At 47.5% G+C, this 25,819-nt stretch overlaps 1 protein-coding gene across 5 annotated transcripts in view; it reads right to left on the minus strand.

The window, feature by feature from the left end:
- SHANK3 (SH3 and multiple ankyrin repeat domains 3) overlaps window positions 1–25,819 on the minus strand; it is a 445,396-nt gene that overhangs the window by 254,498 nt on the left and 165,079 nt on the right. For all 5 annotated transcript variants that reach the window (XR_009764300.1, XM_061637962.1, XM_061637959.1 and 2 more), the window contains one exon: window positions 14,010–14,343. Coding sequence is in view for 4 of the 5 variants with exons in the window: in XM_061637962.1 (XP_061493946.1) it covers window positions 14,010–14,343 (334 nt within the window). In the remaining variant the exon portion in view is untranslated. The remainder of the gene's footprint in view (window positions 1–14,009; window positions 14,344–25,819) is intronic.

Genomic DNA, 25,819 nt, shown 5'->3' on the forward strand with positions numbered 1-25,819 from the left:
AGGAAAGGAAAAGAGACCCCCAGAGACACACCACTGATATAAGGCCTTACATCTATTCCTTATCCTGATGGTTCCATGCAATGGTGAAGCAAGCCTGCTCCTATTCGCAGGGGCCATTTCTGAGTACCAGAATGCAAGGGAACATTGGAAGCTAGCCTAGACAGAGGGCTCAGTCCTCCCCTGCTATGCCACCATCTCCAGGTTTGGCAGTGGCATGCTCCTGCCAGTTCCATCCATGCACCTGATTCATCACACATTCCCCATGGCAGAGAAGTGGAGGCTCCGGTGAGATGGTAAGAGACAAGGCTGCTAAGCTGGAGCCAACCAGGGGCAGGAGAACAGCCAGGACCCTGGACAAGGCTGGAGGCACTGAGGGCTGGGTTCCAGGACCATGGCTAGCAGCCCTGCAGCTGAAGCAAGGAGTCGCATTGCCTCAGCACTGGCCTGGAGCAACTGCCAAGGTTTCATGATCCGGCCAAGAAAAGGGCTCTGAAGCACCATCCTCCTTTTTACGCAGCCTTTGACTTCTTCTAGAATGGGAGCAGTCAAGGTGGGTGCCCTCCAGATGTTGTGGGCTGTGCCTCCCATCATCCCTGGGGATGTTGGCCACGCTGGCTGGGGCTGATGGGAGTTGTAGTCCACAGCAACTGGAATGTCTTGAGAGGAGGAGGTTTGGAGCGATGGCAGCTGAGTTGGGGGACGCTTCTCAGGGCCTTCCTGCTCACCAGAGGAGTCTGAGGTGGGGCTAGAAGGGTCCCTTTCCTGCAACCCTGCCAGTCAGTGCAGACAACATGGAGCTAGATGGACCTACAGTCAGACTTGGTCTAAAGCAGTTTCCTCTGTTCCTTTCTCCCACCCCTTGGTGGCAGCAGTTTTTTCCCAGGGTTGAGAGGAAGGGGTGCAGGACCTATGGTAGTGGGGGGGAGGGAGGCAACCCAGAAAGAGCCAGGGAGTGACTCTGACTCTTCCTGGCAGCTGCCGGTGTTCAAGGACTCCACCTCAAAGGACTTTTCACTCAGGCTCCTGACAGCACCCAGTCTGAACAGGCAGCGCATGCAGAGAGATGCACCCAAGCTCTACATCAGTGAAGCAGCTCCCCTGTCAAAGTCTGAGCGTTTTCAGAAAGCCAGCCCAGCCTCTGCTTGAACGGCTGGAGTACAGGCCAATTTCATTTCGAATGAAAACTCAACAGCTGTAAAAACTGAATAGCTGGAAGCAAAACACTTTTGATTATGCCGAGTATTATTATTACGACTATCATTATAGCCCTTTTCCATGCTAGTAGATGTTAGGTGCTTTAGAAATAATAGTAATAATGATAACGATAATAGCAACAACAATAAGTGCAGCGCATGTAAAGTACACACCACCAAAATCCGTTGCCTTCCCTGCTGCCGTCTCTCTCCCCTCGGACAAGCTCCAGCTAGGGAGGGGGGCTCTTCTCTTCAGAACTACAGGGGCCGTTCTTTTGTAACATGCTCACCTATGAACATTTAATCAATTGATTACCTGAGCAAAGCTTGTGCAATTAATAAACTAAAATGTCAATTTATTGAGTGACAACCCAATATTAAATAATATCCATGCATATATTGCATTCGCAATTAATCTTGTATTGTATGGTGCTGGTGGCGGTGAAACCTTGGCCCAAATAGTGCAAGAAGAGGAAGAGAGACAGGAATCGAGTGGACAGCAGGGAGAGTAAGCCCCAGTTTTTGATGGGCTGGCAGGCTGCCCCCTGGCCTGTGCATTCTCCTTGATGAAGGGCCAACTCTGGACAAGGCCATTTCTCATGGTTCATGCAACATCTGTCCTTGGAGAGGAGATAAACTGCCCACGAGACTTCAGTGTGATCAGACGGCATTGTGGAACCCTTGGCTCATGTGCATTTTTGAGGTGTATGGCAGAGAGGAAGGCTGGCACCCACGGGCCACTGGTACCACCAGCACATGAATGGGGCAGAGATGGGTGAAAAGGGTGTGTGTGGGGAAGAGAGGTAGCATGGTGGACTAGGGTAGGGGCTGTGGAGAGGGTTGCATGCATGGGGATTCACCAGGTTCAGACCTCTCATTTTAGTGTAACAACCTCTTCCTGATCAACCCACTGAATCCAAAGCTAAGCATGCCTCAGGGAAGGGGAGCAGCAGCCTTGCAAGATGCCCTTATGAAGCAACAGCCTCAGATGTTTCGAGCAACTGAGTTAAGCCGGATGCTGGAAAATGCTTACTGGTGGATCTCACCCGGAGGGCATCTGTTCCCCTCCCAAACATGGCAACTATCAGATGGGCATCACAAGCCAAACCCACCCACTGATTCATCCCAGGAAACTGCGGGAGCACAGTCTAGGCAAAATTAGCATTTACATCAGCCGTATCGCACAGCAAACCACTTGTGTTGTCTTCACTACTCTGCAGTTACATTGCACAATAACAGACTTCAGCATCCTGAACACCTCAGATGATGAACATCATAATTGTTCTAGCACTTATGTGTCCATGCAGAGAAACTGGAAGCACAGCAAAATCTCAGCATGCAGAGACAGGACAAAGTAGGCTTCCCTGAGGGCAGGGATTCAGTCCTCCTGGAGACGCCTCAGCTCACACCACAGCAAGCAGATGTCATGCTGCTATATGCAGACTTGCTTCATTTGCATCCCACCCACCCCCTCCCCACAACTGTGGAGTTCAGCTTTCTTTTGCTGGGGCCCAAAGTGGGGTGTTTTCACAGCAAGTCCACTCACAGGCTCTTTCATGTCCCCAGGGACGATAGCTCCACTCTCTCCAGAGCAGGGCCGTGAGGAGGCTAAGATCCTGGCTGAAACAAAGCTTTGGCTAGCATCATGTGATCTGGCATGGGAGATAAACCTAGGAAGCTGCCTTATATGGAGGCAGAGCCTTGGTTCATCTAGCTAGTATTGCCTACACTGACTGGCAGCAGCTCTCCAGTATTTCAGACTGGGGGCTCAGGGCTCCCATTAAGAACATAAGAAGAGTCTACTGGATCAGGCCACAGTGGCCAACCAGATGCCTGTGGCAAGCAGGACCTGAGTGCAACAGTACGGGTCCATTTCAGCTGGGCTCGTGGAAGAGCCTGGTGGATCAGACCCCACTGTAATGAATGGGATGTGGGGCTGCCACTTGGTTTTTGCACCACTCCCTGGGAGGATGCTATCCCCACTTTCCGTGGAGAGCACCTCGGCCCATTTGTGGCAGAAGACAAACACCTAGCCTAGCCTAAAACAGAGGCCAGCTTCTGGATTCTATTGTTGAAATTCAATAAATGGATTCTGGGTGTGTGAGCAAATTAATTCACATGACTAACAAACACACGCACAAACAGCCACAGACAGGCACTTGATTGTGACTGAGCCTCCAGGGACAGGCTAGAGAATATTAAAAATAAAATCCCAAGGTTTTTGGTGGCTGCTTTGTAATAAAGCACCAGCTCAATTTCTTAGATGGAGAGAGAGGGGCGTAATTGTAATTGGCTGGCAGAAACCCTCCAGAAGCAGAAAGATAACCATTGGGCATCAGTGCATTTTGCTTGCATGCAGGGTGGATACTGCTTTTCAGAGGAATGAGTCTAAACCACCCTTCTCCAACCTGGTGCCCTCCAGATATTTTGGACTACAACTCCCATCAGTCCTAGCAAGAACAGTTGTCCAACATGCTGGCAGGGGCTGATGGGCATTGTAGTCCAAAACATCTGGAGGGCACCAGATTGGAGAAGGCTGGTCTAGGGAATAGGGAAATGATTCTCCCTCTTCTTGACATGTTCCATTCACAGCTGCAGCTTCACTCTCCATTGCAACCAAAGAAGTTGAGCTCTATTGCCTGGCAATCTCACCTGCCTCTCCCACCCGCACCAACTCTACTCCTTTGCAGCACTGCAAGGAACCCTGCACAGAGAAATTAGGAACCCCAGAGAAGAACCCATGCCCATCAGCCAAACCCCAGAATATCCTGCATGCTTATCTTGTCAATCTGGGCCCCTCAAAGAGTTGCCTTGGCACCTTCCCTAGACTTCCAAAATGACCAAGCAGAGATGGATGGATGGAAAAAGGAATACCTAAATAAATAAGCAGGTTATTAATTTATTTTAAACATCTAGAGGCCTTCTTCCTGGACAAAGTTCTCTTAAGGTGGCAAACAACTATATCAACATAAAATTACATTTTAAAAACTTGACAATATAAGTGAAACAAAATTAAGCAGCAATACTTTAAAATATGCTTTGCGCAACTGAAACATTTTTTTTCAGTTATCCAATAAAAGCCCAACAACTAAAAATCAGTTGAAAAAGAGTGGTTTTCAAAATCTTTCTGAATGCCAGGACTGAAGGGGCCAATCCTCGGGATGGATGGATAGATAGGCAGGCAGGCAGATAATTGTAGAAACATGATGGTGGTTGTTATGTGCCTTCAGGTCAATTATGACGTATGGTGACCCTATGAATCAGCAACCTCCAATAGCATCTGTCCTAAACCACCCTGTTCAGATTTTGTAAGTTCAGGTCTGTGGCTTCCTTGATGGAATCAATCCATCTCTTGTTGGCCTTCCTCTTTTTCTACTCCCTTCTGTTATTCTCAGCATGATTGTCTTTTCTAGTGAATCATGTCTTCTCATGATGTGGCTAAAGTATTTCATCATTTTAGCTTCTAGTGATAGTTCTGGTTTAATTTGTTCTGACACCCAATTATTTGTCTTTTACGCAGTCCATGGTATGTGCAAAGCTCTCTTCCAACACCACATTTCAAATGAGTTGATTTTTCTCTTACCCACTTTTTTCACTGTCCAACTTTCACATCCATACATAGAGATCAGGAATACCATGGTCTGAATGATCCTGACTTTAGTGTTCAGTGATACATCTTTGCATTTGAGGACCTTTTCTAGTTCTCTCATAGCTGCCCTTGCCAGTCCTAGCCTTCTTCTGATTTCTTTTTTTTTTTTTTAAATAATTTTTATTCAAATTTTTCAAAAGACAAACAAAACAAAGTCAAAAAAACATAACAATACATCAACAAAAAATGAAAATAAAATAGTTGACTTCCGATTTGTCGCAGATCAGCTATAAGTATATAATATACATCAAACCTGTCCCTTAATGTATACATACAGAGTCCCTTTTCTCCGTAGGCTGTCTTAATTAATCGTCAAATCCCAGTATCATCATTTTATTTTGATCTTTCAACAAAAAGTCTTTCTACTTCTCTCACAGCTGCCCTCCCCAGTCCTAGCTTTCTTCTGATTTCTTGACTATGGTCTCCATTTTGGTTAATGATTGTGCCAAGATATTGATAATCCTTGACAAGTTCAATGTCCTCCTTGTCAACTATAAAGTTACACAAATCTTCTGTTGTCATTACTTTAGTCTTTTTGACATTCAGCTGTAGTCCTGCTTTTGTGCTTTCCTCTTTAACCTTCATCAGAATCCGTTTCAAATCATTGCTGGTTTCTGCTAAGAGTATGGTATCATCTGCATATCTTAAATTATTGATATTTCTCCCTCCAGTTTTCACACCTCCTTCATCTTGATCCAATCCTGCTTTCTGTATGATATGTTCTGTGTATAGATTAAACAAAGAGGGTGATAAAATACACCCGTCTCACACCCTTTCCGATGGGGAACCAATCGGTTTCTCCATATTCTGTCCTTACAGTAGCCTCCTGTCCAGTGTATAAGTTGTGCATCAGGACAATCAGATGCTGTGGCACCCCCCATTTCTTTTAAAGCATTCCATAGTTTTTCATGATCTACACAGTCAAAGGCTTTGCTATAATCTATACAGCACAGGGTGATTTCTTCCTGAAATTCCTTGGTCCATTCCATTATCAAACATATGTTTGCGATATGATCTCTGGTGCCTCATCCCTTTCTAAATCCAGCTTGGATGTCTGGCATTTCTCGCTCCATATATGGTAAGAGCCTTTGTTGTAGAATCTTGAGCATTACTTTACTTGCATGGGACATTAAGGCAATACTTCGATAATTACTGCATTCCCTGGGATCCCTTTTTTTTTTGGAATTGGGATGTATTTTGAACGCTTCCAGTCTGTATAGAAACTGCCTTATCCTGGGTCAGACTCCCTGGTCCATCTAGCTCAGTTCTGTCTACATTGGCTGGCAGTGGCTCTCCAGGCTTTTAGACAGGGGTCCCTCCCAGACATACCAGGAGAAGCTGCTCAGGACTGAACCTGGGACCTTCTGCATGCAAAGCAGGTGCTCTTCCACTGAGCTACTTGACAGCATGGCCCATTACAGGGAACAAATAGTTGGAGGGAGGTGCTATATTGAATGACATCCACTTTTTTCCACCCATTACAGGGAACTTCAGCAAGGCAAGGCTTGTTTTGTGTCAGGAAGCTCCAGCTGATTTTAGATTTTCCAACGTGCTCTTCCATGCTGGCACGCTCAATGAGCCTCTTTCCTGCCCCAAACAGCCACAGAGGATGCTTCCCTGGAGTTTTGGCATTGTGAACTAGACTGGCTGCATGTCAAGCCTCTGACAACAGAGTGAAAGCGCGTGAAATCCAAGCAGAGCCCTGCTGGCCCAGTCTCTGCAGGAGAGGAGCAATCACAGAACTTCTGTTGGGCAACACATGCCAACAGGCATTACAGATCAAGAAAACAAATGGCTCGCACAGCAACCCCCCAAGGGGCTCCTTTCCCTGGGCATGGATGGCTTCTTTGGAGCAGGATGAGAAACCCCAACAACTAAGGGCTATGACCTCTGGCCTACGTGAGCAGAAAGGTTAATAGATGGCCGAACATGGTCTGGCTTAGAATATCACCGACATCAGAGACACACACACATGTGATGCTGGAAACTTGCTCAGCATGGCTAATTTTTTCACTGGAATCCGTTCTAACTGGAACGAGTTTTTACAAATGCCACTGTTGGAATCAACTAGTCCTACAAGGAGGAAGATGCCAGGCAGACCTGTTGCAATGACGTCACGGAGCTGCCGGGTGCTGACTCAGACCTTCTACTACCCTCAGCGCCCCCCCAAGTGCTGAAGCTCAGAGGCTCTTCCTTCCCAGCCCTGTTTGCCTGAGAGCCTTTTAACTGGAGATGCTGCCAGGGATTGAACCCAGGGCCTCGTGCCTGCAAAGCAGGTGCTCAGCCACTAAGATACTGCTAGAAAGGCAGGCTGTGTATTTTCAGGTCACGGAGTATCCTTCCGTGGGCTGCAGAAAGGATTCTGCATAACTCAACAACTGGCCTCCTATTTTTTTTTAAACCATTGTTGTAGTAAATAAATAAATAAAAAGATCTGCTGCTTCCTCTGTGGAACGAACTCTGTTGCTAAGATCTGCAAAGGGATCTTAGCAACCATGTTGGTCCCCAAGAAACAGAAACAGAGCAACAGAGACAGGTTTTTTTGTTTTGTTTTATTCAGTCCAACTAGTGTTTAAATGTAGGAGGGCAGTTGTTTATCTGAGAGTTAGAAATTAGCCATTTGGGGAAAGGCTCACAGACTCTGACAACAAATGCCGTCAAGGGGTTTCTTATCCCCTTACGTGTCCGTCAACAGGTAGAAAGAACCCCACAACCACCTCCTTCCAAGCAGAGGGAAGAGCATCCCGCTTTGCCATACAAACAAACCACATGTTGTCCTTTCAATTTCCACCTGGTGAGAGAAGCCCCGTACTCCAGAAGAAGCCAGAGTGCAGGACATGGAATAATGGGCTCAAGTTGCAGGAAGCCGGATTTCGACTGGACATCAGGAAAAACTTCCTCACTGTTAGAGCCATACGACAATGGAACCAATTACCTAGAGAAGTAGTGGGCTCTCCGACACTGGAGGCATTCAAGAGGCAGCTGGACAGCCATCTGTCGGGAATGCTTAGATTTGGATTCCTGCATTGAGCAGGGGGTTTGACTGGATGGCCTTATAGGCCCCTTCCAACTCTACTATTCTATGGTTCTATGATTCTAAGCTGCCACTCAAGCAGAAGGTAACTCCCATAGCTAGGCAAGCATTACACCTCTGTGAAAGCCACCAGTGCAGCAGCTTGTGTCTCTGAATGATGCCTTAGAACCACCAGCCAACCAAATCTACCAGCCAAAGGCAGATCCTAAAGAGATCCAGAGTAGGGTCTGCCTCCAAGCACATTCGAAGCCTAGGAGTTTGATTTTAGCACCAGAACTGAACTGAGCACAGTCCTTTCAGTCCTGGCTCACTCAAGCTATCTTCATTTCAGGAGCCTAATTCAGGTTGGGAATGTCCAGTTGTTTTGTTGTTTCTATTGTTGAACAATTGGGAGTCAGAAGCCCTTGCTGATTTACAGAGATCTACCAGTGCACCTTCTGCCCATTCTTGGATTAAAGTGACTTCAAAAGCATTTTGTGAGAGTTCCCAGGACTAAGATTTTGAGTAGCACAACATGCTCTCTCTCTCTCTCTCTCTCTCTCACACACACACACACACACACAAGTGCACTGCAAAGACAAAAGAATTATGTGCAGCTTCTTGTGAGCCTCTTCACAGAGCAGATCCCAAAAAGTGTCTCACCTGAACTCTTTCAAATCCTGTCTGGTCCACCCCCAGAGAGCCCATGAGGATACAAGGGCAGCCTTGGGCCAGATTCTGCTCTGCACCTTGCAGCAGGGTGAGTGCCCAGCATGCAGCCCACGTGAGAACAGACACAGGAAGAGATTGGCTCCATAGCTCTGATGTCAGAGAGGGGCGGGGCAGGCAGGCAGGCAGGAGGGCCCCGTGGCCACCACTGGCTGAACTGATCTCCGATTGGGGCAGAGGCAGGTAATGGAAAGGACCAGTGAGGGAGAACAGGAAAACGGGGTGCCTTGGAGAGAGAGGAGGCGATGGTGGCAGGGGATTGACAAGGGGCAGGAAGGAAAGGAGGTGGGTTGGAAGAGGGCTGAGTCTGTGAGGGGTGGGGGAAACTGGCAAAAGGGAGGGAGGGAGGAATGGCCACCAACTGGGATGGCTTTAAGGGTCAGACAAAGCCATGAGTCTATCAATGGCTACTAGCCGTGAAGGGTATGTTCTCTTTTAACTGCTGGAGCCAGGATGCCTCTGAACATCCGCTGTTCTGGAACAAAAATGGGGAGAGTGCTGTTGCGCTCAGGTCCTACTTGCAGGCTTCGCGTTGGGGAGTCTGGTTGGCCACTGTGAGGACAGGATGCTGGACTAGAGGGGCCTCCTTGGCCTGTTCCAGCTGCAACCGGGCTCTGCTTGTATTCTTCTGAGAGGGGCTGAAGTCCACAATCTCCAGCCAGGCCTGGGACTCTCTCGCAGAAGACCGACTGAATGTTGCCCTCCATTCTTGACCCCTCCCTCAAAACCCACCTGTTTTCTGAATCCTTTGACATATCATCTTTGTTCTCATCTCACTGCTGAAACTAGGCCTAAGTGGGCACCACTGCACTGAATTTGGATCCTTCCTCTCTTTACCATCATTCCCATCTTCCTCCCCTCCCCTTCCCCATGTCCAGTTTTGGAGGCTCCTAGCAGCAGAGGCTTGTTTTCTTGTTTGCAGAGCAGTCTTCTCTAAGCAGTGTCCCTCAGATGCTTTGGCTCTGCTGGCTGTGGCTGATGGGAGCTCTAAAACATCTGGAGGATACCAGGCAGGCAGAGGCTGCTATTAGTATTGTATTAATATTATTATTAATAATAATAGTGCTACATTAATTAATTAATTAATTCTGGGAACCTATTTCCTGTTATTACTGGCTTCTGATCTGTGGTTTTAGTCTATAAAGCCCTACGCGGTTTGGGACTGCAATACCTAATGGACATCTCTTCCTGCGTGTACCTACCCATGCCCTAAGATCATCTTGGAGGGCCCTCCTCTGAGGACCAGCACGGACGGTGGCAATGAGAGAAAGAGACCGAGAGGGCCTTCTCAGTGATGACTCCCCGTCTGTTGAATCCTCTCCCTAAAAATGCTCACCTGGTGCCTTTAATGTCTTGGGCACCAGGCAAAGACCTTGCTATTCAAATAATAATAATAATAACAATAATAATAATAATAATAATATTCTCCCAGGCCTTTTAACATCTTCATGTTATTTCAACATCTTTAATTTTAGTTTAGACAGCCAGTGTGGTGCAGTGGTTAGAGTGTTGTACTACGACCTGAGAGGCCAGGGTTCGAATCCCCACACAGCCATGAAGCTCCCTGGGTGACCTTGGGCCAGTCACTGCCTCTCAGCCTCAGAGGAAGGCAATGGGAAACCCCCTCTGAATACCGCTTACCATGAAAACCCTCTTCATAGGGTTGCCATAAGTTGGGATCGACTTGAAGGCAATCCATTTTTTTTTTAATTTTAGATGGAGATTAGTTTTAGCTTGTACTCAGGATTTTAGTTTTTAATACAATTGTACTGGTGTTGATACGGTTTTTTTATTTGTCGACTGACTGTATTATTTTGAATTGTTTGGCGTTTGCTGGTATTTTGATATGTATTTACATTTATTTCCATCACCTAGAGGTTCATCGCGTGAGGCGACTGATAGACGCATCACATAAAGAAGGAAACAATCTCTGGCTAAAGGCACGTTTGTTTAGGTTATTACTCGCAACCTTGTGCCCAGCATTGTTTGGGAATTCTAAGAAACAAAAACAAAAAACAGCACAGTTTTAAAATCAATGGTTAAAATCAGAGTAGTTTTGAAAGGTTCAGTCCATCAATTTGATTCAAAATGGCATCCAATAATACCCAAACACAGACAGAAATGTGCTCCTGGGTCTCACGAATTATGATGCAACATTTGGTCATGATGTCTTAAGAGGTGTCCAAGCGCATAGAGAACAGGCAGACAAACGACTTTCCAAAATATATTTGTTGTTGTTTTGTGCCTTCAAGCCGATCACGACTCATGGCGACCCTATGAATCAGCGACCTCCAAGAGCATCTGTTGTAAACCACCCTGTTCAGATCTTGTAAATTCAGGTCTGTGGCTTCCTTTATGGAATCAACCCATCTCTCGTTTGGCCTTCCTCTTTCATTAAAAAAAGAGGGGGGGGGAGACTGAAATGCAGCATTGCCACCATGGAGCCAAGGTTCTGGAAATCCAGCTAGTTCTCTCTGGGGGAGACTGCTCTGGAGGTGGAGTCGCAGCTCTGGGGAAGGCTGCTCCAACTCAGATCTGTCTGAGTCTGAACTCGAATTATTTGTTTCCTTGCTGGGTAATCACATCTTTCCCCTGGACTGCCGCCTTGTGGCTCATTCTGATTATGACACTGGCAGATTTTTTCTCCAGCCTTCTGCTTTGTCTGGCTCATCAAAGCCCAACCCTGGCAGGTGGGCCTTAACTGGAGCCAATGGTCTGGAACCCATATTCTGTGCCAGTGGGGCTTAGCCTTGGAAGGCAGAAAGGAAGGCAGAAAGAGAAGAGAATTCATCTGAACATGTGGAGAGTGCCTTCCTTCCACTGGTGACTATTAACTGGGTATGCACAAAGGACTTTGGCTGACTTCTTTGTCCAACTTTCCAGTTATGACAGATGCTGAGATAAGAATAAATTGAGGCAATCAGTTCTGGGCACAAGGCATCACCCCACAAAAAATGGACAGAGGCACAAAGCAATACGTGTAATATATTGTCTAATGAAAAGGCTGATACCAAAGAGACACAGAGCCAGAACACAATGATCTCCTTACACACACACACACACACACACACACACACACACACACACACACACAGAGAGAGAGAGAGAGAGAGAGAGAGAGAGAGAGAGGTAAGTAGAGACTTTATCCCAGTCAGTGTTGGAATTGCTTTTTAATATATTTTTAAAGGTTTTTTTTTTAAAATACATTTTTAAAGTTTTGTTTTAATATGTTGCAAAGGATGTTTTGCTGTAATATATTTTAAAGTCTGTTTTTATGATGTTTTAGAGTGTTTTTAGTACTTTTGTTTGATGCCCTGGGCTCCTACTAGGAGGAAGGGTAGGATTAGATAGATAGATAGACAGACAGACAGACAGACAGACAGACAGACAGACAGACAGACAGACAGACAGACAGATAGATAGATAGATAGATAGATAGATGGCTTCCTCAGCTGTCCAGCTGTGTCCCTTCCCACCCTGATCCTTCTTCGTTACACAAGGTGTGAGTGCTTCTTCACCAGAGTCCACCATGAGGTTGACACCAGTGGCCACGCTGCACTGACTTCCCTCTAGGATGTGGTAGACCAGCAAAGTGTCTCCAGAGCCAGAGGAAGGAGGGCAGAGGCAGGCAGCCCCACCACCCCCCTCCCCATTTCTCAACCAGGACTCAATACTCAAACTGGAAGCAGCTTAATTTCATTATGGAAGCCCACCCTATCCTCAATCAACCCAAATCCATTGAGGGGCATCAGGCACCTTACTTCCAAAATGCTCTCTTCTGCATCACCAAACTGAAGGTCTTGGCACAATTCCTCAAACCTTTGTATTTAGGCGCTGACAGAGATTGCTCGAAGCAGGTGGCCTGTGGCCCAGGTTAACCTTATGCCGAGTATTGCACAGTAATTAATCTTTAATAAATAAACAATATACCTGATGATGTATTAACTTCTGACAACAAGAAAAAAACCCAGTAGGGCTGATGAGTAAGTAATTATGAAAGGAACTACTGATAAATGAGTTTATGGGAAAGGGAAGATTTTGCTCTGTTTTTTCTGTAAGCAATAAATGTTTTCTGGTTTAATTTTCCTATGAAGAGTACTAAGCAACAAGGACATCCTGTCTCAACGCGGCCCTTTGTGACGCATTGCCTGCCATTCATACTATGCTGAATAGCCTTGCTACCATCCCACACTGGGAATTAACAGCCTAAACTGAGATGGATTATATGAGGTTGTTATTAACACTGAAAGAACCTGACACTTCCAAGCTGGTCGCTTTCTGCTACCATTTCTCTCAAGACACCATCCCAAGAGATGTTTCTCCAAAAGTTAGTTCAGTGTCAAACGCAATCTCTTCCCAGACACCAATTGGTTGCTTTCACAGTTGTTCTTGTATTATTTTCTAGGCCAGTGCTCAGCAAGGATCTGCCACCTGTTAATAGCCACGCCTGCCACACGTGTGTCCAGAATCACATGGGGAAATGCACACAGGTACAGATGAAGCCACTGCTATGCCTGTAATCGTGACAGCTTGGAAAAGTGTGGTTGTTGTTGCATAAATCAGTCTTTGCTGCCCTCCAGATGTTTTGCACAGCAATACCCATCAACCCCAGCCAGTGGTAAATGGGGCTGATGGGAGTTGTTTTCCAAAACACCCAAGGGGCAGCAAGTTGGTGAAGGCTGGTGTAACTGGCTGCAACCAAGTACATTGCAATTCACGTTCACATACCCCCCCCCAAGAAAGCAACACTATGGTTGCTGCCTTGAAGGATGCATGAAAGGATGAGAGAGATTTAGGCAATGGAAGAAGTGCAGCCTCCCCCCCAAAAAAAACTCTGCCAAGACACCAAAATGCACAATAGCTAGTTCCCAGAATCTCCACAACCCGAATGCTTTCCCACCCACACACGACAAATTAGGCAAAGAAGCATCCAGTTGGCCATGCCAGATGTTGGCGTATTGTCTGAAATGCACCACCTCCCCATGAATTGCTTTCAAGATACACACCGTTGCCATGCCAATGGCAAACGTCACTAAGGAGCCAGAAGTGCACATTGACAAAGAATAGGATCAGATTTGGATGGAGGAAAGTGGAGAAAGGAAACACACACATGTGCACCCCTCTTGTAGGGAAAGGTGCGCAAGTGGCAGGAGGCCTTCAGTACCACAGACAGATCCCTTGTTCTCAAAGGTGCTAAGCAACAGCAGCAGAGCCTCGGAAAGAGCAGGAGGAGCTGTCCAGCATTTCAGGAGGGCACTGCTGCCAGGCCCACCCCTCCCACGTGAGGTCTACTGAAGGCGACTCAAGCACATTACCCAGCCAGTGGGCCACAAAGCACTTCCCTCATGCCACCCAGGAAGTGGAGGGTGCTGCTGGGTGGGCCAAAGGAGGGCCCTTTCTCCCTCCACCGCGTGGTTTCTCTCACCTGGCCTTCCCGCGGCTGCTTCTCCTGAGTGTGTGGCCGTCGGCCTCCTTCTCTTCCTGCACACGCTGCAGTGATGGGGAGCGGCTGTGAGTGCTCCGGGAGCTGCCCGTGCTCACCAGGCTACTGTCCCCCACCCCGACAGCTGCTTCTTGCATCTGAGCCAGCAGCTGTTGGGGTAGGCCACGGAGCGAGGGCACTGGGGAGTAGGACGGGCGGCTCTCGGACTTCAAATTGTTGTCGCTAGCAGACCGCTGCAGCAGGCGGGGGGAGGAGAGGCCGCCCACGCTGATGATCCGCCTCCTCTTCGTGTAACTAGGAGTTTCTCTGAAAGGCACTGCAAAAGAGAAAGAGAGAAGGGGAGGTTCTCGGTGAATCAATGATGTTAGCTCCACCCATCGACAATTAATGAAACAAAACAACCATGTGCTTCAATTTACTTTAGGGCTGGTCAGTTGACTCCAATACACTTTGGACTCACCTACAAAAATGGCGGCTGATACACTTTTGAGATGTAAATAGCCCTAGAAGGGATCTCAGCAGATGTTGTACAGATGTTAAAAAACAGGATGGAAAATAGAAAGCCCAATTTAGGTTCCTGCCAACTACAGCAGTGCCCAGTGGCTTATGGGGCCAATGCAAGGCAGACACTGCTGCAGTGCCAAGGGAAGCGAGGGCAGGATATTCCCCAGAGCGGAAGCGTGCTTGTCCAGAGGAGAAAGAGGACTTGAGTGTAATGGTTATGGGAAGCATTGGGTCTGGTCAACTCTGGGGCAGCAGAGGGGTATACAACAAAGCAGTCCACCTCACTCAGAAGCAACTCTCTGGAGATCTATAGCTCTAGAGAACCAGTTCAAAGCCAACAGGGCTGGAGAATGCCACAATCGTGTCCACTTGAAGTGAGGGAATCTACACCAGCAGTCATGCAATCCCAGCACTGTGTACCCAGACCCCAATTTTTCTAACATTGCTCTCAAGTTTTTCCAGGCCGAAGGCAGCAGAAGTGTCACTCAATTATACACTGAAAATCAAGATCTGGTTCTGCAAAATGTTAGGGTGGGGTAAAGCAATGTAAAAGCATTTTAAAATAATACAAAACAATCATCAAAATGACTGGCTACTCAAGAGATATTTTAAACTGACTCTGAATCCTAGCAAGAAGGAGGCATTGTGGGTTGGTGGTTCCCAAGTTCGGATAATTGGTCAGTTGCCTGCTTTGGATGGGGCCATACTCCCTCTGAAACAGCAGGTCCATAGTCTCGGGGTGCTCCTGGATCCATCTTTGTTGCTAGAGGCCCAGGTGACCTCAGTGGCTAGGGTGCCTTTTACCAGCTTTGGCTAGTAAGACAGCTGTGGCCATTTCTGGACTGGGAGAGCCTGACCACTGTTGCCCATGTTCTAGTAACCTCCAGGATGGATTACTGTAATGTGCTCTATGTGGGGCTGCCCTTGAGGTTGGTCCAGAAGCTGCAGCTGGTGCAAAATGTGGCAATGCAACTGCTCACTGGGGCAGGATATTGCCAACATATCACCCTGCTGCTGAAAGAATTGCACTGGCTGCCTGTTAGTTACTGGGCCAAGTTCAGGGTTTTGGCTTTGGTGTACAAAGGCCTACGCAGGTTGGGACCAGGATAGCTGAAAGACCATCCTACCATTATAGGCCCAGTCGATCACTGTGCTCTGCAGGTGAAGGCCTTCTGCAGATACCATCTTATCAGGAGATCTGCTTCACACAACACAGGAAACGGACCTTTAGTGTTGTGACATCGACCATTAGGGTGGCATCTGGAGTAGGGCATTGTCAAGATAAAAACAATGACCTCAAGTCCCAGATATGGCAATGATTAAAACACAGCCGTAGGTATGTGGATGCCACTGTCATCTCGACCAAGTATTGTTGATGCCACTTTCTCGCAGCTAAATATCATCAACAGGCTACCAACGCTTGCGTCTACTTCTGCCATCTCTTGTGCAGAAGGATGAGATGTCAATGAGAGTTTTGGCAAGAGAAAATCAGCTCTGGTTCTCATCAGCCATGGGGGGGGGGAACCCAGTGCCCTCCATCACTTGCTAGAGCAGACCAGCCTTCCCCAACCTGGTGCCCTCCTGAAGTTTTGGACTACAAGCTTCAGATAGCAGGATGATGCTGATGGGAATCGCAGTCCAAAATATCTGGACAGCACCAGGTTGGGAAAAACTGCAGCAGACAGCAGGGGTGGGAGTGAAGCACTTTAGGTGAGCCTGGTGCAGGGCCTGGAGAGGGGGTGCAGTCTGGAGAGAGTCCTGAGGACCAGATGTAGAGGATAGGAAAGCCGTACCCAGTCCTGAGGTGTCTCTCTCTCTCCCCACCCCCCACCCCGGGGCTGAAGGCTAATGTGACGCACTCCCAGAAGGGTACCATCACATGGTACTTGACACATAACTTGGCACTAAGATGGTACCTTCTGTTACTGCAAAATGCAAAAACCTACTTAACAGGGCGATCCTGTGATGTTTGTACTGAGGTAAGTCCCTCAATGTTCAGGGAGGAGGGCTCATTCTCAGGCAAGTGCACACAAGAGTTCAGCCTAAATGCCTGCTGGGAGTGGCCAAAGGCACGGACGGCTCTGGTTCCGCAGCAGGAAAAGACTTTCTGCCCTCAGGAGGAAGGGCTCCGGACACCCCACTTCCTGGCCCAGCTAGGCAGGAAGGCAGCTGTGCGTGGCTCGTCATATCTTCCGCGTCGACTCCATTTCTTTCCACATCTGCAACTTTTGTCTCAGAGATCCATAGATTGCAAGCACTTGTGAGCCTCTCTGTTGTCAAGGCAACTTGATGCATTCATCCGGCTGTTATCAGTTGAACGGTGATGTGATACTTGGAATTTTCCCCCAGTCTTTTGTGTCCTCTCTGGATGAATGAGCTCCATCTGGAGCCCTACTGGATCAGATCCAGGCCAGCCCATTTAACCCCAGGATCAAGTTTTCAATCCGCAAGGAAGCCCCCCAAGAAGGATGCAACAGCCCCTTCTCCCCAGTCCACAGCCTCTGGACAATACATCTCCAAGAATTTCTCCAGCCCCCTTTAAAAGCACCTGAGGGGCAGAGAGGACATTGTCTTATTCACATCTTGGATGTTCTGTTATTCATGTCTCTAACTGGCATTGGAAGCAAAAAAACTGGATCAGGACCATGAGAGGGATTGAACCCTTTGCCCCCCATCCAAACTGGGGTCCTCCACACCTGCCATCTGAAATGGAAGAAAAACCCTTGGTGTCATTGGAACCCTGGCCCCTCTTGTAAAAGAGCAAGTGCAGGAACCCTGATCCCAGTTTGGACCACAGTAGAGCAAAGCGCTGAAGCTCTCTGCCCTTCACACCGTACTCTCAGTCTGCCCTGCCCCCCTCTTCCCTCGGGCCAGCTTCCAGCTTTTGCTTTTTTAAAAGAACGAGGCATGCATGGGCTAAAGATGTTGAGAATGTTGTTCTGTGAGTTCCACCCGTTCATTATCTGATGTGTGAAGAAGCCCTTCTCTTTGCCTGTCTTCTATCTCCTGCTACGCCATGCCTTGGGGGCACCTGCAAGAACAGCTTTGTCTGGCAAAGAGAACCCCTTCCTGGAACCCTACAGAGGCCCTGCCTGTCAGTGGAGGCGATACTGAGCCAGGCAGACTGACAGTCAGAGGTGGGATGAGGCAGCTGTGCATGTCCCTATCTGAAGCAGTCTGGAAGTGCTCCTGGAGCCATTGCTGTCGCTTGAGACACAGGCGGCTTTGGTGGCGAGGAGTGCCTTCTCCTCGCTTTGGCTGGTAGGCCAGCTACGGCCATCCCTGGGTAGGAACAAGCTGGCCACAGTAATCCATGCATTGGTAACCTCAAGACTGATCACTGCAATGCACTCTATGTGGGGCTGCCCTTGATTCTGGTCTGGAAGCGTCAGCTAGTGCAGAATGCTGCGCCTACACTGGTGATGAGAACAGACTACTTACTGCCAGTATATGACACCAGAGTTAAAAGACCTGCACTGGCTTCCCATCTGCTGCCGGGCCAGGCTCAAGGTCCTTGTAAGTTGCCTAGAAACTGCTGGGTATGAAGCGAGCCACAAATGAAATAAATAACTCCATTAATAATAATAATAATAATAATTGTACAAAGCCAGGCTCAGGATACCTTAAGGGCCACCTTGTCCTGTATGTCCCAAGCTGATCACTGAGATCATCTGAGGAAGCACTATCAGTGGAACCTCCATGGCTCATGTCAGCAAGGAGTCAGGTCTTCAGTGTAGGGAGCCCAACTTTACGGAACTCCCTCCCACTAGAAATTAGGTGGCCACCGTCCCTGCTGAGTTTCAGACATCCGGTTAAAATGGTTTTATTTCAGGAGACCACTGCACTATGGACACTGCTCAAATGTTTCTATTTTCTGATGTTTTAATCTATATTTTGTATACTGTATATTTCATTTTTACTGTAAGTTGTTTTGAGACATACAATGAAAAGTGGGGTATTAGGTCCTTAAATCAAATAAATAAGTAAATGTATGAAGACAAAAGAAGAGTTCTGCTGGACCAGATCAAAGGCCTATCTAGTCTTAAGGCCTGTATGTTGCCTTTCAATCTGGAAAGAGCACCCTGTTTCTTTAAGAAGGCTGTGCCAGTTGATACTGGGAACTTCTAAAAAAGGAAATTCTAAAGGTGCAATGGCGAGCAATTCCAACAAGGAAAAAAGGGGGGAAACAGCAGAAGAAGCCAATGTGGCTTCACAAAAAGCTTAGAGATGACCTGAAAACAAAAAAAGGACACATACCGGAAGTGGAAAGAAGGCCAGGCCACAAAGGAAGAGTACAGGCAGGTATCACGGAATTGCAGGGATGGCGTCAGGAAGGCTAAAGCTGAGAATGAGCTGAGGTTAGCGAGAGATGCTACAAGCAACAAAAAAGCTTTCTTCAGGTATGTCCATAGTAAAAGACAGAGAAAAGAGATGGTGGCACAGCTACTTAATGAGGATGGCAAAATGATAACAGATGACAAAGAAAAAGAAAAAGTTCTCAATTCCTACTTTGGCTCAGTGTTCTCCCAAAAGTGGGTCTTTGACCCTCCTGGCAAACTTAAAGTACAAGTTGAAGGGGCAGGATTGCAGCTTGTGATTGATCATGGTCAAAGAATAACTAATTACTTTGAATGAGTTCAGATTTCCAGGGCCTGATAAACTGCATCGTAGAGTATTGAAGGAAGTGGCTGAAGAACTCTCGGAACCACTGTCTGTTATCTTTGTGAAATTGTGGAGGAGGGGTGAAGTGTCAGAGACTGGAGGAGGGCTAATGTTGTCCCTAAGTTCAAACAGAGGAAAAAGAACGAACCTGGGAACTACAGACCAGTCAGCCTGGCGTGATCCCTGGGAAAATTCTGGAGCAGATTATAAAGCAGCCAGTCTGTAAGCACCTTGAAAATAATGCAGTGATTACTAGAAGCCAACATGGATTTGTCAAGAACAAATCCTGCCAGACTAATCTTATCTCATCATTTGTTCAGGTATGACAAATAACTGGGTGTTTGAACAAATTAAACCAGAACTGTCACTAGAAGCTAAAATGATGAAACTGAGGTTATCATACTTTGGACACATAATGACAAGACACAATTCACTAGAAAAGACAATAATGCTGGGAAAAACAGAAGGGAGTAGAAAAAGAGGAAGGCCGAACAAGAGATGGATTGATTCCATAAAGGAAGCCACAGACCTGAACTTACAATATCCGAACAGGGTGGTTTATAACAGAGGCTATTGGATTGCTGATTCATAGGGTCGCCACAAGTTGTAAATGACTTGAAGGCACATAATACAGAGAGACAAGCTCCCTGGTAGACTGTGGGAATGCTATGGACATAATATATCTCGACTTCAGCAAAGCTTTTGACAGAGTGCCCCATGATATTCTGATTATGCATAATTTTTAATGTTTTATTGTGTATTTTATTATATATGTGTGTGATTTTATTGTAGCTGCCCTGAGTGCCCTGTTGTAGGGTAGAAGGGCGGGACAGAAATATTTTAAATAAATAAATAAAAACAATAAATTAGCAAGCTGGCTAAATGTGGGCTGGATGGAACAACTATCAGGTGGATCCACAGTTGGCTCCAGAATTGTAAAAGAGTGCTTGGTTCTTTCTCAAGCTGGGGGGAAGGAACAAGTGGGGTACCGCAGGGTTTGGACCTGGGCCCAGTGCTCTTCAACATATTCATTAATGACTTGGATGAGGAGGTGCAGGGAATGCTGATCAAATTTGCAGATGATACAAAATTGGAAGGGATAGCTAATACCCTGGAGGATAGAAACAAAATTCAAAGGGATCTTGACAGGCTGGAACATTGGGCTGAAAAAAACAGAATGAAATTTAATAGGGATAAGTGCAAAGTTCTACACCAAGGAAAAGAAACCAAATGCAAGTTATAAGATGGGGGATACTTGGCTCAGTAATACTACATGCAAGAAGGATCCTGGGATTGTTATTGATCACAAGCTGAACATGAGCCAACAGTGCAATGTGGCTGCAAAAAAGGCAAATTCTATTTTAGGCTGCATTAACAGAAGTATAATTTCCAAATCACATGAAGTATTGTTCCCCTCTATTTGGCACAGGTTAGGCCTCATCTTGAGCACTGCGCCCACTTCTGGACACCACACTTAAAGAAGGATGCAGATAAACTGGAACTGGGACAGAGGACTGCAACGAAGAAGGAGGTTGGACTCGATGGCCTTATAGGATCCTTCCAACTCTACTATTCTATTATTCTACTGACAAGTTGCAATAAATAATGGACCCAGTCAATGGGGAAGATCTCCTGCACAAGCTGCTGCTGAGTTCTTGCCAATCTCCCATTCATGTCTGGTGCCCTGAGCCACATGAATCCTTCAAGGGATTTTCTGAGTTGCTTAAAATGCTGGCAAATGTTCTGATCCTTAGGAGGAGCTGCAACTTTAAGCTAAGGATGTTCAATGTTAAAATAAAATACAGTAAAATAATATAGGCTGGGACGTGCTCTTAGATGCCCATGTTTGGCTGCAGATTCAATTGTGGTTAATGTTCTACTGTCCAGGGGAGACAGCTTGTAGCTCAGATTTCAAGGCATTTTATATAATGAAAAGCCATTTGTCTGCTGAGAATTCCTGAATCCTGCTCTCCAACAAGTCATTGCTCAATTAAAACATTAAATAGCCCACAAAAACCTGCAGAGACAGACTGTAAATAAATCCTTAAATAGGAGCAGAAAAATTCTGAGAGCCAAATATATACCTTATTTTTTTAGCATATGCTTAAAAGAGCTAAGGTACTGTAAATGCTGATTGAACTATGGGGCACATATCTCCTATGAACGTGTTAAATCAGATCATTGGTCCAGAGCCTAGTACTGTGCTCCTTGACTTGGCAGTGACTCATGTGGAGAGGGTATTTCTAAACATTGCCAAATTCTGAGAGAGGCATGTAAAGAAATAATAAAAATAGTGCATCAGAGCATAAGCAGAGTGTTTTCCCCGCTCCACTGAGTGGCCCCAGCCAGCCTCCACCCACTTGCGACTTAGAAAGAGGGATGCCCTTTAGGTAAGAGATGAAGTTCTCTCTGCTGTGAAAAAATGGCCCAAAAATGACTGGTTTTGCCCAGAAGAGTTAAATCCCTTTCAGCACTCAAGGTGGGCAGGGGCAGGTTCTTGTCTTTAGTGCTTCCATCTCTCTCCTCCCACCCCACCCGGCTGGGTATCTTGACAGGGAAGGAGGCTCACCAACAAAGGGACCATCAGAGCTCGCCGTGGGAGGCGGCAGTTTGGGCTTCTGCTAAATGAGCCGAGCAAGGTGATCATTACTTTCCCACTCTCCGCTGCTTTGGGGAAATGCTTAATTGCATGTCGGCCTGATCACAGGCAGGTTGGCAGAGTGTCACGTGCACTTTTTTGGCAAGTGAAGGGCTCACGCCGGCCTCATATTAAGCAGGCAGGGACTCAGCAGCTGTAATGGTGCAGTCACAGCAGCTGGGAGTTCAAGATCCCAGCAGAAGGCACTTGCTTCTTTAAAGCCCACCCCTTGGAGAATCTGGGGCCCCTTGAATGAGCAGCATGGGTCCCAGGAAGCAGAGCAGAAAGGGCTGGTGAGGGCCCCCTTCCTCTGGGAGAAGCTTTCCATTCCTGAGCTCCTCTTGGGCTCATTTACACACTGGTGGACAGGAGCACAGCAGATGTTTGCAGAGGGGGGAGGACCAATACATTCACTGCAGTGGCTATTGATAATGCCCTTTTCCTTGCTCTTTGGGTACAATGTACAACTGTATATCTTTCTTCAGGTACATCCATAATAATAGACAGAGAAAAAAATGATGGCACAGCTACTCAATGAGGATGGCAAAATGGTAACAGATGACAAAGGAAAGGCAGAAGTGCTCAATTCCTACTTTGGCTCAGTCTTCTCCCAAGAGGGTCTATGACCCTCCTTGGAAACATGAAGGGGCAGGATTGGAGCTTGAGATTGATAGACAAACAGTCAAGGAATACCTAATCACTTTGAACAAGTTCAAATTGGCAGGGCCCGATAAACTGCATCCTAGAGTATTGAAGGAACTGGCTGAAGAACTCTCAGAACAGCTGTCCATTATCTTTGTGAAATCATGGAGGACTGGTGAAGTGCCGGATGACTGGAGGAGGGCTAATTTTGTCCCTCTCTGCAAAAAGGAGGAACTGGCAAACTACAGACTGTAAGCACCTTGAAAACAATGCTCCTCTGAGCCTGCAGAGTGATCCTTCCGTCAGTTGCAGCTGGGATGTGGGAGGCTTCTCTTGGCTTACCCTTCAGCAACTCACAGGCGCTCCTTCAGAATGAGCATGGGAAATGAGCTGTTAACTTACTCATGCCTCAGACTAATGAGGGCCAACTACCTTCAGGGACAGACCGCAGCACAGGCAAAAAGCACACAGGAGGCACCGAGCTGCGCTTCCCTCCCCTCTGGCCTCCTTACTGACAATCGGCCTCTCGGAATCATATGTGTGGGTATGTTCCTGCCCCTCCAGATAACACGTCATACATCGGATGACATGGGCTGTCGTCCACAAAAGCTTCTGCCATTATGGAGTTGCTACTCTTTAAGTGCCACAGGACTCTTTGTTCTCTAGGAAAGGGGGCTTCAGACAGAAGGAGATGCCCTCTAAAGAGGTGGAATGCTTAACTGAGGCAAGGATTGGACTAAGGGGTCTTTGCAGGAGCTGGTCCCTGAGTGCCTGGAATCAAAGGAGGAGGACACAGAAGAAAGCAACAAAGTGGGAAACTCCAGGAAGCCATAAAGTGCTGCTAAGCTGGAATTCTCAAAATCTAGAGGGTCCTGCTAGGCCAAACAGCAGCAATGAGCATGGAACATTTTCATAAAACACCAATTTCTGGTTGTTGGAAAGAGCAGAATCCCACTGGTTGTGGCACCTTTGGGGCCTGATGTACACTTGCATCCTCAGGTGTGTGGCTGGCCACACTGTCCCTCCACTGCCCTCACTCTAGAATACTATGCAGAGCTTCCTCACTGACACTGGCTTTGCACACACAGCAAAAAGTCATGGCCGCAGCTGGCCACCACACCACTGCTGCAAATGCCAGAGACATTGGCCTTGGACTCTTCGGAGATGGGATGGAGGCAACTCATTATCATGATGCATTGCACGTGCGCACAGACACGACTGACGTTTCAAGGACAGAAAGCATAAAGAAGATGAACAGCTAGCCAAGAAAGAGAGACAGCTGAGCACGAAGCTCCCTTCTGTATGAGGGCAAGGATGGGATTCTGTGACCATGGGCCAGTTGCTGCCTCTCAGCCTAACCTACCCCACGGGGTTGTTGTGGAAATTAAATGGGGAGAGGGAGAACCATGTGTGCCACCTTGAGCTCCTTGGAGAAAAGGTGGGATGGAAATGCAATAAATAAATAAATAAATAAGGCCAGATGGGGAAAAGGGCAGGGGCAGAACTGTTGTCTGAAGGTGATTTAGGGGCAGAAAGAGCATCAGAGCCCACTGCTGGGCACAACTCACTCCCTTCACTACAAAACACCTTCCCCCCTCCCCATCCCATCCCATCCCGAGACAGACCTCTTTGGGTTCCATTCCCCTTGAGTCCATCTGGTAAAGGAGAGGGGTATCGTGGAGGCCCCCAGTGTATTATAATCATTCGGAGCCCTGAGTGGAAGCCCTACTGGGCCAATGGTCTCAGACCATCAAGTGCAGAGGTGAGGAACCTCAGGCCGGGGGCCAAATGCAGCCCTCCAAACCTGTCTATCTGGCCTTCAGGGCACTGCACAGGCCACGGACCCTCCTAAGCCACACCCCTCCCTGCTCCAACTGCATCCCCTCCTCAAGTCCTTTTGCCTGAAAGAAATGTGACCATGGCCTGTGATCATGCCTCACTTGTGTGGATGAGAGAGAGAGTAAATCTCTGACTTCTACATGGCTGGAATGTACCTTATTGTACAAAGATAAGAATCACACCTGTCACTCCACCCACACTCCCACAACTGGCATGTAGCCTGCAGAAGGCTGCCTATGAGGGAAGGAGATTCTTGGGTTGCAAAAGATTCCCCACATCTGACCTGGTGGAAGGGGGTTGTCCTGTCCTGTACGGGGTCGCAATCCTTCTGCAGGATCAAGCTTCCCTTGACAAACCAGGTGCAACCCCTCCTAGACAATAAGAATTTGGCAACCGTGACACATGACACCCTGGTCACCTCAAGACTGGCTCTCCATATGTGACAGCCTTTGTTTGGAAACTGCTCCAGAATACAGTAGCTTATAGCAACCATCGCCAACCTGGTGCTCTCCCAGTGGCTGACAGGAGCTGTAGTCCAACAACATAAAAGAGGCGGTGATCCGACCATTCCTGAAAAAGCCCACCCTGGACCCATTGGTTTGTGACAACTACCAACCGGTTGCAAATACCTCCTTTTTAGGGAAGGTGATTGAGAGGGTTGTGGCGCAGCAGTTGCAAGTACTCTTGGATGAAACAGATTATCTTGACCCATCCCAGTCTGGGTTCAGGCCTGGTTATGGGACTGAATCGGCCTTGGTTGCCCTGATGGATGATCTTTATCGGGAGAAGGACAGGGGGAGTGCGACCCTGTCATTCTTACTTGATCTGTCAGCGGCTTTTGATACCATTGACCATGGTATCCTTCTGGGCTGACTTGGTGAGATGAGTATTGGAGGCACTGTTTTACAGTGGTTCCGATCCTATCTCCAAGGTCGCTCTCAGAGAATAGCATTGGGTGACTGTCCTTCAGCCCCCTGGCAGTTGTGCTGTGGGGTGCCGCAGGGTACCATCTTGTCCCCCATGCTGTTTAACATCTATATGAAGCCCTTGGGAGTGGTCATCAGAAGCTTTGGGGCGAGGTGTCAGCAGTATGCTGATGATACCCAGCTCTATTTCTCTGTAACATCTAAATCTGGAGAGGCCGTACAAGCTCTGGACCACTGCCTGGACTCTGTGGTGGGCTGGTTGAGGGCCAATAAACTGAGTCTGAATCCCAGCAAGACAGAGGCATTGTGGGTTGGTGGTTCCCAAGTTCAGATAATTGGTCAGTTGCCTGCTCTGGATGGGGTTGTATTCCCTCTGAAAGAGCAGGTCTCTAGTCTAGGGGTGCTCCTGGATCCATCTTTGTCGCTAGAGGCCCAGGTGACCTCGGTGGCTAGGAGTGCCTTTCACCAGCTTCAGCTAGTAAGACAGCTGTGGCCGTTTCTGGACCGGGATAGCATGACCACTGTTGTCCATGCACTGGTAACCACCAGGCTGGATTACTATAATGTGCTCTATGTGGGGC

This window comes from Rhineura floridana, chromosome 8, assembly GCF_030035675.1.
Source record: "Rhineura floridana isolate rRhiFlo1 chromosome 8, rRhiFlo1.hap2, whole genome shotgun sequence".
Classification (NCBI taxonomy): domain Eukaryota; kingdom Metazoa; phylum Chordata; class Lepidosauria; order Squamata; family Rhineuridae; genus Rhineura; species Rhineura floridana.